This window comes from Dendropsophus ebraccatus, chromosome 4 (assembly GCF_027789765.1).
Source record: "Dendropsophus ebraccatus isolate aDenEbr1 chromosome 4, aDenEbr1.pat, whole genome shotgun sequence".
Lineage (NCBI taxonomy): Eukaryota > Metazoa > Chordata > Amphibia > Anura > Hylidae > Dendropsophus > Dendropsophus ebraccatus.
The window spans coordinates 78,715,530-78,727,217 of record NC_091457.1 but is presented as its reverse complement, the minus strand read 5'-3'; the positions used below and the strand labels follow the sequence as shown (position 1 = coordinate 78,727,217).

Sequence of the window (11,688 nt, the reverse complement as noted above, 5' to 3'; positions counted from 1 at the left end):
AGTGATCTAAAAAAAACAAAAAAAAAACAATTCTGTAACCTGAGGCTACTGTACATTGAGCGACTATAACTCTATAAAAAAAAATAGTAATTGGTCCAGAGGATCACTGAGGACCGCAGAGTACATAGGATGACGTAGATACAGGGATGAACTGATAACTCAAGCCATTTATGTCAAGTTTCTTTGACAAAGATAAACAGCACTGACAGCTTTTTCTTGCTGTTTCCCCTAAAGCTGGGATGAGGAAACTTTGGCCCTCCAGCTGTTGCAAAACTACAATTCCCATCATGACTGGACAGCCAAAGGGAATTGAAGTCTTGCAACAGCTGAAAGGGCCGAAGGTTCCCCATCCCTGCCCTAAAGCATAATAAAACAAACTATTTTTGTAGGTGTTATACAACTTGTTTTTGAGGCATAAAATAGCACTTTTACACCTTAAAGTACACTTCAAAAATGTGAACAAAATAAGAACATGTAAACTATGCAGCGTTTCTAGCCCAGTTCCATGGAAAAATATTACATATAAAAATATAAATAAAGTACATATTAAAATAGGTGTATTATTTACTTTGAGATATAATCAGGCAAATTTTTGCCACAAAAAAACACATGAATATTACCATATCCAAAGAGGAGTTTGTACCAGTAGTTTTTTTTTTTTTTTTTTTTTATACAGTATATACACTACTGTGTAAGTCTGCCACTTCCTATAAATAACATATGTAATATTAATATTTTTTTTTCTTTCTGGCCTGTTTTCCATTGTTATGAATGTTAAATCAATATTTACATGTAAAATAATGAGTAACCTGTCTGGTCCAGGGCTGGGGTCTAACAGAAGCAAGTAGGGTGTGTGTTCTTTATGTGAGAGTAAACTCACCGATCTTTCATTTACCTGTGTCACGCTGACAGCGAGTGACAGGAGGGCTGATAGTCAGCTTACACTATAAAAACACAGGTTTCTTACTCAGATGTGCAGTTCTAGTGTCGAAATCATAAGGCGACTTAAGCTGAGCAAACGTACATCCATCTCTGAATTAAAAGACAGCAGAAAAGGACATAATGGCTGGTAAGTCTGGCTTCCAGGAATAGGAAACTTTTTGGCACTGCACATTTTTATGATGTGAAGTAGAATTCTAATATTTATACAACATATATTTTATGCAGTAAAGTAGCTTATGCTATTACAATATTACTATATAACTTGATAAAATCTTAAAAACATTTTTGGAGTTCCTTCCCTGTAGAAGGTCTTGGAAAGAGTTAGAAGAAACCGGGATAATACTAGGGCTATATCTAGATCTATTTTTTATGTTTTCCTGGTCGTTACATGAACACCACTGAACACCAACTAGGACTAAATCCCTGGTGGACTTTTCAGTTAGAATGGACCCCCTCTTGCATTTATTTTTAAAGGGAAACTAACAGCATGAATATATATATATATATATATATATATATCCGTGCTGCCAGTTTCCCGTACCCATCACAAGATTATCACAAAGATATCTATCACGGCTGTTTAGTAGGAAATTGAGATGGTGGGGTAAGCCTCCTCTCATTTTTTTTGTCCATAAAGCGGCGCTGACTTTTTTGTTAAATCTAGCACAACATGACAAAGTTATTTAACTTTGTCATGTGGTGCTATTACCTTTCTTGCCGGCATCCACGGTGTCATCACCCCCCCCCCCCACCCCCACACCCCCGAGAGTCCATTAATCTAAATCTTTTTTAATCGCACACTACTTTGTGGGATATACAGTACAAAAGTTCTCTAATATTAAAAAAAAAAGTTCTATAACATAATGCTAATAATCTAATTTAGACTACAGTACACTGAGACGTAAGCATCATATGGTTAGTTGAATGATTTGCAGGGAAATTAAAGGGGGGGGCCAACTGAGTATTTTGGATAATAGCAACATCTTAGAGAATTGTTAGGCGGTTCCTTAGTACAGTATGTGCTGAAAGACTTGTATTGTGAAAAGTGACTGAATAGGTGTTGTAAGATAAAATCCTCAATTGCAGCTAATGACTTACCCAGCATTATAATATTTATAGGTAAGACAGCTCTGATCGTACTTGCTCACCAAGAGCGGACATCTTTTAACTACGCCATGAAGGAAGCAGCTCAGGCAGCTCTAAAGAAGAAGGGGTGGCAGGTTCTTGTGTCTGATCTTTATGAAATGAAGTTTAACTCAGTCCTTTCACGTAAAGATATCACTGGTAAGGATAATAAGCAGTTCTTATGGATTATCCAGGATGAGTAAAAGCAACACAAACATAGACTGTGTCTAGTATTGTAGCTCATTCCTATTCACATCAATACGGGGTGGGGGGATTGCAATACCATACACAGCCCATTAGGAAAGAAACAGAATATGCAAATAGAAAAGTGGTCTCTAAACTGTGGAAAACCAGTCGTTGCAAAACTACAACTCCCAGATGTTTTATAGTGGATTCAAGGACTGTGATAATAAACATATACAAAGTTACAAAGAGCTGGAGGATGCATGAAGATGCACTAATATAGAAAATGCAGTAAAAAATAGTTGTTGCTTTATAAAATTTCCAGTAAAATCTGTATGTACACAGCACAAGATAGTTATAGCATATAAGATAAGATAAAGATAATCCTTTATTAGTCTCACCATGGGGAAATTCAGTGTGTTACAGCAGTATAGATATTACACATACAAAAAGCTAAAAAGGTAAGGTAAAGTAGACAAAGAGAAGAAAAGGTAAAGAAGATACAATAAAAACATTTGACTTTTATAGTTCTTTTTGTGGAGTGATCTCTAAATAGGTCGGTGTTGGTTGTACAGCCTTACCGCTGCAGGAATATGCAACTCCTAGGAATGCTGGGAGATGTAGTTTTTTTTTAACACAGGGAGGGCCACAACTGATACAGATAATTTTCCTGTTTTTAGACCATTTATGTAGACCTATTAAGACCAATGCCACTTTAATGCAGGTAATCCCAAGGAGCCAAGTAAGTTTAAGTATGGTGCAGAGACTCTGATAGCTTGGAAGGAGGGACGCCTTGCCAAGGACATTGTAGAGGAGCAGAAGAAATTGGAGAAAGCGGATCTTGTGATCTTCCAGGTAATCTGGTAAATGTGTCCGTGCCTGAAACTATAGTTTTGCTCCATTCAAGCATCCCCTCCCCTATTATTTTGTGGTCACCTTGCCTCTCCAAAAAAAAAAGATGTGACCTAATATTTTATCAACAAAACAAAAGTTCATTGTACATAAAAAGAGCTCTGACATTGTAGATGGAAAAATAAACAAGTTATAGGGGTTAGAATATGGTGATGCAAAACAATATGTTGAAGGGTTTTTTGACCAAGCAATTTTCCATAATGTGTTTTTTCTTTTTGTGTCTTGTCTTTTAAAGCGACTCTGTACCCACAATCTAACCCTCCCTACAAAAACATGGCCACTTTCTTTCAGAGACTTTTCTGGAGACTTTTGTCTCCAGTTCATGTGCGGTTTGCCATTAAAGTGTCACTATGGTTTAATTTTATTTTTTTTGCAGAAATCAATAGTATAGGCAATTTTAAGAAACTTTGAAATTGGGTTTGTTTATTAGTCGAAAAATGCATTTTTATCATGAGAAAGCATTTTGAAGCCATTAAAGTGTCACTATGGTTTAATTTTATTTTTTTTTGCAGAAATCAATAGTATAGGCAATTTTAAGAAACTTTGAAATTGGGTTTGTTTATTAGTCGAAAAATGCATTTTTATCATGAGAAAGCATTTTGAAGCTCTCCCCCCCCCCTGTACTTCATTGTGCCTTATTGTATTGGAGAGGGGAGTGGTGGAGGGAGATGAGGCACCAAAACAGGACAACAAAGAGTTCATTTACAGCTAAATCACTGAGCTGTCTCCTCTGAAGTCAGCACTGACCTCTCTGACCTCTGAATACCGGATTTCACACAACTCCCACTGTGTAATTCTTTGTTCTCTGGTCTCTACTGCCGACTAATCTCCCTCCTCCCCCTTCCCTCTACATAGAACATACAGGGGCATGTCTGATGCATCTAGTCACAATTTCCTGATAATGAGCATTGGATGAGAGAGAGGAGGGAGGGGGTACCTGGGGAAAGTATTTTTGAATGCAGATAATGGCATATATGCCTAATAAACCCAATTACAAAGTTTCTTAAAATCGCTGTGGAAGAAAGTCGCCATGTTTTTGTAGCCCTGGATAACCCCTTTAAGTTAAGATGTCATCTTTATTGCACTCTATGTATTTTGTTCATTAAGACGTATGTAAATAGTTACAGCTATTACATTCCACAACAGGGCTTCAGAATCTTTTTCTAGCCCGTCAGCCACTCTCTGTTAATGCAGGGCCTCACTGGCAAATACATTCTATTACTCAGTGCCAAATACTGTCATGCAGCACCCATATTAGGGTATGTCCACACTACAGAGTCCCGGCGGATCACCCGCTGCAGATTCTGCAGCTCAGCCCCCCTCGCGGAGATGGACATTGAATGTGATTTGTCATTACAGAATGCATTATGTACTACAAAATGTTCTGTTTAAATATGATGTCCCAAAGTCCTTACCCTGGACTTTATTTTGTTTAGTGAATAGCACCATTGGTTACAAAGGTTTTATATGCCTGTATTTATTTTAAAAAAAAGTTAACTCTGGTTTGAATTTAAAGTGACTTTTGTTATTTGTTTCAGTTTCCGTTGTACTGGTTCGGGCTTCCAGCCATAATGAAGGGGTGGGTGGAACGAGTCTTTTCTATGGGGTTTGCATACACCTTCCAAACAATGTATTCCAATGGACCATTCAAGGTAAAATTCCTTACTGAACTGAGCTGTCATTTATTATTGTAAAGGGTAAATTTAGCTAAAACCAAAAATAACTAAAAAAAAATGATGAAAGAGGTAGTCCAGGAAAAGTAGGAGGTCGCAGGGGGGTCCAACCTCTGTACCCCCAATGATCTCTGTATCTGGCCCCGCCAGCCCTGTTATGAATAGAGCCGCGGGTATGGCACACGATCTGCGGCTCTATTCATTCTTATGGAGCCGACAGAATGAGCCGAGTACATTGCTCTTCTGGTTTACTCATCTCTTTCTGTTGCTCTATAGGAATAAATAGAGCCAAAGCTCGTATGCCATACCTGCCGCTCTATACATAACAGAGCTGGCTGGGCCTGATACAGAGATCAGCGGAGGTACAGAGACCGGACCCCTGCAACCTCCTAATTTTCTCCTATCCTATGGATAAGGGGAAAATGATTTTTTTCCTGGACAACCTCTTTATGTGAGTTGCACATAGATGTCTCTGCCTAATGTGCCTTCAAAGTTAAAATGACTCTGTACCCACAATCTGACCCCCCCCCCCCACCCCCACCCCCAAACCGCTTGTACCTTCGGATAGCTGCTTTTAATCCAAGATCTGTCCTGGCGTCCGTTCAGCAGGTGATGCAGTTATTGTTCTAAAAAGCAACGTTTAAACTGTCAGCCCGTGCCCTACGGGAGTGGCCTAGATTGCGCATGCATTAGGCTGGCACAACCTCTCTGTCCCTCCTCCCCACCCTCTTCATCATTAGGAATGCTCCAGGCAGATTGTCTCCTATTCCCCACCTGTGTCCGCCCGGCACATGGGCTAGATCGTTAAGACACCTGTGCAATGTTCAGACAGGAGAAAATGTTCCAGTGGCACTCCTAATGATGAAGAGGATGGGGAGGAGGGACAGACGGGTGGTGCAAAGTTAGGGCACAGATATTCTAAGCCATGCCCAAAGGGCACGGGGCTGTAAGTTTAAAAGTTGTTTTTAAGACAATAACTGTATCACCTGCCAAACAGCTGCAGGACTGATCTTGGATTAAAAGCAGCTATCCAAAGGTACAAGTGGTTTGGGGGGGTCAGATTGTGGGTGCTGAGTCGCTTTAAGGCCCTTCTACACAGGTTGATAATCGTTAACGAACATTCCTAGAAATGCTTATTTATCTGATAATCTGCCATGTAAGAGAGGCAATGATCAGCCAACAACCGAGGAAACAATAACACTGTATTTAAATGGCCACACAAGCGATACAACAATCGTTTGTGTGGCCTGGCTGCACAAGTCGTGCTTTGTAAAGGCATTGCAACTGAGCGCTGATCTCGCTCATCTTGCAGCTACACATGGGGACATCTTCAAGAACTCTTATATACAGTAAGGGGGAGATTTATCAAAGGGTGTCAAATTTAGACTGGTGCAAACTGGCCACAGCAACCAATACAGCTCAGCTTCCAGCTCTGGTGAAAGAAAAGAGGAGCTGTGATTGGTTGCTGTGGCCAGTTTGCACCAGTCTAAGTTTGACACCCTTTGATAAATCTCCCCCTAAGTCTTGTATCTGCCCTCATTGGTTAAAGTGTTGGATTATAAAATACTCGCACATACACCGATCAGCTTTCTGCTCCCACTCTTCTAAATTTCTACATTAGGTTGATGTTTAGTTGATTATTCTGGATTATCAGATGGCGGATTAAAGGGATTTGTATCATGTAGGCTAAGTGCTCAGATCAGAGAGATCAGATTCTAGTGAAAGACTATTAGTTTCTAATTTTGTTTTTTAACAGAATAAGAAAGCCCTGTTATCCTTTACTACTGGTGGAGCCGAATCAATGACAGCACCCAATGGGATAAATGGAGACATCAATGTTATTCTGTGGCCTATACAGGTATTTTATCAATGCTATTTGTAAGAATCACGTTTGGTGGCCACAAGACTGGCACTGAAACATGACCTATCTAAGTAATCTGTTGCTATCAAACTGGAGCACTAACAAAGTTCTGGGTCACTATTTTAAAAATCTACTTTGTATTGCCAGACCCTCCTTCTATTGTACCTATGTTTATAATCATACTGCATCACATAGTTTTGCTTGCTTGTATCCAAGCTACACACAGACACAATAAAAGTACTGTGCACCCCTAAATTAAGGGAAAATACATCATATTAGATACAAAAATGAAGCCAGGAATAGAACCAGTTGCAGCAAACAAAACCCCTAAGGGTGCCTTCACACACACCGGACCTGCAGCAGATCCGCAGTAGATCTGATGTTTGCAGTGCAGATTTGATGCTGTGTTTAGTTATTTAGATCAAATCAGCTGCGGATCTGCTGCGGATCTGTTGCGGATCCGCAGCAGAAAATCCGCTGCGATACGGTGTGTATGAAGCTACCCTAAGGGTAAGATGACCAATCAATTGGCGACATGCATATCACCTTCTGAAATGATGGCTTCTTCTGGGGTAAATGTCAAGGGCTCTATTAAATAAATAAATATATATATATATATATATATATATATATATATATATATATATATATATATTTATATTTAAATACACCTTATAGTCATAAATTCATTAGTAAATGACCTAAATGTATTAAAGTGGTGGGAGTCCGGACAAAACTTTTATACATTTAGGTAATGAATGCATTTATGATAATTATGTGTATTTGAATGCCCTTGACTTTTACCTCCGAGGAAGCTGTTATGTGAGGCATTGCTACTAGGGATGGTCCGAAACTGCCGAGGTTCGGGTTCGTATGAACCCGAGCGCTCGGCATCAGATTCCCGCTGTCTGCCCGCTCCGTGGAGCAGGTGGATACATCGGGAGGACCGCCTGGAAAACTGGGATACAGCCTATGGCTATGGCTGTATCCCAGTTTTCCAGGCGGTCCTCCCGCTGTATGCACCCTCTCCACGGAGCGGCCAGACAGCGGGAATCATTACCGATAGTTCGGGTTCTTACGAACCCGAACCGAACTCGGTTCGGACCATCCCTAATTGCTATTCTTCGGGGCTGCAGTTTTATTGTGTAGTGAAATTGTTCTGGAGTTTATACCCGTGTACTTTTTCCACTTTAATTCTTTGCTCCAATCTGTTTCCATTAATGTTTGCATAGTATATCACATTATTGCAATCTATATTTGTTTCCTATGCCTTTACATTTTTTTTAAAAACTATTTTACACAATTCTTCTAGGGTTATTTGGTATTAAGTTACTTATCTATTCACCTGGTCAGGGCCTTATCACCCATACGGCCTTATCACCCATTTTTTGTAACCCTGACAGTTTTTAATAGGTTTTGCTTTTTCTAATAAAATGTGTTTTGTGTACATATTTAAATTTGCACAGGACTTTTATTGTGCCAAGGAGTTGTTTTGACACCAGTGTTGAGGTTACACATGTGTAGCACTCTTGTGTTTATTAGTATTGCCAGTCGTTTTATGCACCATACTCTTGCATAGGTAATATATACTTTTACTACATTATTTAAAATGTCCTTATTTTAAGGCTCATGTTATTTAAGATTGCTTTGCAATGAAAGGAGATATTATATCTAAAGATTCCCCCCCCCCAAATAATTAACAAGCTAATAAGAGGAGGAATCTTTAGCTATGGTAAAACCATGTTGTACAACCCTTTGATCCTCAACCATAAGAGTTTCACAAGCCTCATAAATAAAGGGAATCAGTCAGTACTACTGTGCTGATATGGTTCCCAGCTGCACAGTATAGATTTACTGTGCAGCACTCTGCAGGGATGATTAATAGGCAGAGAGTCCCGTTAGTGGCCTTTCTGCCTGTCAATCATCCCCACAGAGTGCGCGCTGAGAGGCAGAGAGTCGTGACTAGTCACAGACAGCTTCTTGCCTACTTGGCCACGCATACCTAAATAATACTCCTTTTTCCCAAATGTAAGGATACCACTGCAGACGTGGCTGGTAGCCTCAGGGAGCTGCACAGTAGATCTATACTGTGCAGCTGGGAACCATATTAGCACAATCATGCTGATTGGTTCCCTTTAAGGCTGGGGCTAAACAGCAATACCCGTTTGCACAACCAGGAACCATTGTGTCACACTGCCTGTCACATGAACTCTTCACTCATAAGTAAATGGGGTCACATTGTGACTTACAAGCAGCTTCAACCACATAGTCACAAAAAAAAACATCCTGGTAAGGTTTTTTGCAACTGTGGGATTGCATGTGTGGCCATCTGTGGATTGCACTGCAACCCTATTCACTAGTATGAGTGACAGGGCCATGTGACACAGAGGTTCTTGGTCATGCAACCGGTAATTTCACTGTACCCAATCCTTAGACTCACCAAATGGTTGACATAGGAATACCCCTTTACTATGTGACTGCAAATGTAAACTGAAGGGACCAAAGGTTGCTCAGTCTAGCGGAATGGAGCAGGGACACTCATATAGTGCCCTACAGGCCAAAGAAGGGATGGGAACCTCCCTTTAAACTACATGCAAAGATGACTGGAGGTTGCAGTATATGATTGGGGCACTGTAGATTCATTCATTTGGAGCCACCAATGTATCAAGTCCATATGGGGTACTCGGCCAGTAGTTAAGATAACCTGTGACGACAATTCTGTGGTGTATGGCTAGTGATGTTAGTGTCATGACGCCAGTGCTAGTCCAGCCGGTATTATTCCCCAAAATGGTCGGCAACCTTACCGGTTGTTGTGGGCCCCTTGGGCTCTTCTCACAGCAGTTTTGAATGGCAACTGATCCACCCAAATTGTTGGTACCGCCACCCACGGGGGGGGGGGGGGGGAATAACCCAAGGTGTGTACAGGTGCAGACAGAAGATGAGTCCCATGCGTTTATATAAAAATATAACAATTTTACTTTAAGGTTTTTGCAAGTTACAGTACACATTTTGCAGACAGTATAAATCTTTGACACACAAACTTGAGTGCTTGACTTAGTGCTTGAGGTAGGTGCTTAAAAGGAGAGCAGAAAAAAGAATTGTAGTAGAGCTTGTAAAGTAGAAAGTAGAGGAAAGGAGTTTGCCAGAGGAGCCCCAACCCAATGTAGCCTTGTACTCTGCCGGAACCGTTGGTAGATATCTTTAGTGAAGTGATACTTGTACTCATGTTTAGACTATGTCTGACAGCCTTCTGCCCCCTGGTATCATAAAACCCATCCCAGTAGGGTAGTACGAGCCCCAGCCATTGTTTTCTGGGTGTAGCTAGGTGTCTGAGTCTTCTCAATTACCTGCACTGTGCAGTAGCATACGTAGACCTTTGTATATTGGTAGTTTTGCCCTACTGAGGTCAGTTACTATTTCTTCAGGATACTGCCCTGTACTTTTCAGATGTGTTCCTGGTGTGGGCTAGGGTGTTCCTTGGTGACTACTCTCCCTTGTTTGTGCTTAGCACTGCATAGTGAAAGTTGCCCAGAAAAGATTTACAACAGGTTACAGGAGAAAACACTAACAGTGGTTATCGCACATAAAGTGTCAATATGTTAATATGTATGCAGGGAGTGAACGTAAGCAAACACTACTTTCTTCCCATCTTCAACTGACATTTTCATGTTTATCTGTACTGTATATGTTAAATTTGTAATTTACTGGCTTATGGGCAAAGGTATATAGGGTGCAGAAGTAGTAGTCGATGGGGTACACATGCACTGTAGTAAACCCCTCACCCAACAGTAAACCAGCTCACAACCAACAAGAACAGCTCATAGAGTGCATTGCTTTCAGATAAAAAAAAAAAACAAAGCCATATATCAGTGATCTAACTATACATCAATCATTACAACAAGTTTTTGTACCAATAGAAATAAGTGCACATGAGACAGAGAGATTAGTCATCTTTAGTTGTTCTGTTTAGTTGTTCAGGTTCACTAAGCACTGTAGAAGTCCTGTCAGCTCTCCTGACATATTTGTTTCAGTGACTACATGTAAGATACCAATTTTGGAAAATTTTTCCTAGAACTCTCCATTGTGTCATTCTTTGGTTGTTACTTCAGGAAATATATGACCTCTTTGATAGCTACCATTCCACTTATGATAAAATTGTGTCCCCATTAGGCACATTCTAATTTTTTTTTTTTTTTTTGCATTTCCAGAATGGCATTTTGAATTTCTGTGGATTTAAAGTCTTGGAACCTCAAATCGTATATGGTGTGGCACACGTACCCCAGGAAGCTCGTGTTGAAATGCTTAAGAGTTGGGAGAAGAGACTGGAGACAATCTGGGATGAAAAGCCAATTAGATACCTTCCCATTCAGGACTTTGAGGGTTTTCCTGGTGGATTTGTACTAAAGAAGGAAGTGGAGGAGGCCAGATCTGATGATAAGTTTGGTCCATCTGTGGGGCAAAACCTGGGCAAACCTCTACCGCCCGACAGCCAGCTAAAGTCTGAAAGTACCAGGTTATAAGCTATTGCTTGTGCTTGAATTTGTGATCAGTCAGCATGCTCAGTTGGATCTCGACACTGTGATGTGGCACAGCTACCAGCTATAGACATATTGTTATCCTGGACAGCAAGATACCAGGCACTAGAATTTCCCTTGACTGAATGTATTCTAATATTTGGTACATTACTGTAACAATCTGTCAAGCATTTTAGTAATATATGACAATAAAGTTTGTATTATTTTTATTGCATTTCATCTGCTTGTTGTCTTCATATTGTCAGCTACTGTATACATTTCACTTGCTCACAGCTAAATTCTCATACAGCTTTCTGCTATGCAGGAAGAGTCAGATATGACATGCAGACTGAGATCAGCTGCTGGTGTATGTTTGTTGCTATTCCCCCCTATTATATTGGCATCTCCAGATAACTAGGCTCCATTTGTCCAGGAAGTGAAGGACTAGGAGAAGTAAAGTTATTCATTTATCTATGGC

At 40.3% G+C, this 11,688-nt stretch overlaps 1 protein-coding gene across 1 annotated transcript; it reads left to right on the top strand.

The window, feature by feature from the left end:
- Window positions 1-839: 839 nt before the first annotated feature.
- LOC138789744 (NAD(P)H dehydrogenase [quinone] 1-like) lies at window positions 840-11,445 on the top strand. The gene is made up of 6 exons (XM_069968537.1): window positions 840-1,069; window positions 2,062-2,226; window positions 2,975-3,105; window positions 4,701-4,814; window positions 6,592-6,693; window positions 10,905-11,445. The coding sequence occupies exons 1-6, from the start codon at window positions 1,063-1,065 to the stop codon at window positions 11,214-11,216; spliced, it is 831 nt and encodes a 276-aa protein (XP_069824638.1). The 5' UTR covers window positions 840-1,062; the 3' UTR covers window positions 11,217-11,445.
- Window positions 11,446-11,688: the final 243 nt, after the last annotated feature.

Bases quoted from the DNA above. Each gene is read 5' to 3' on its own strand.
- LOC138789744 (XM_069968537.1), top strand. The intron at 2,227-2,974 runs GTAAGGATAATA...ACTTTAATGCAG, and splicing joins TTCACGTAAAGATATCACTG to GTAATCCCAAGGAGCCAAGT. The intron at 4,815-6,591 runs GTAAAATTCCTT...GTTTTTTAACAG, and splicing joins ATTCCAATGGACCATTCAAG to AATAAGAAAGCCCTGTTATC.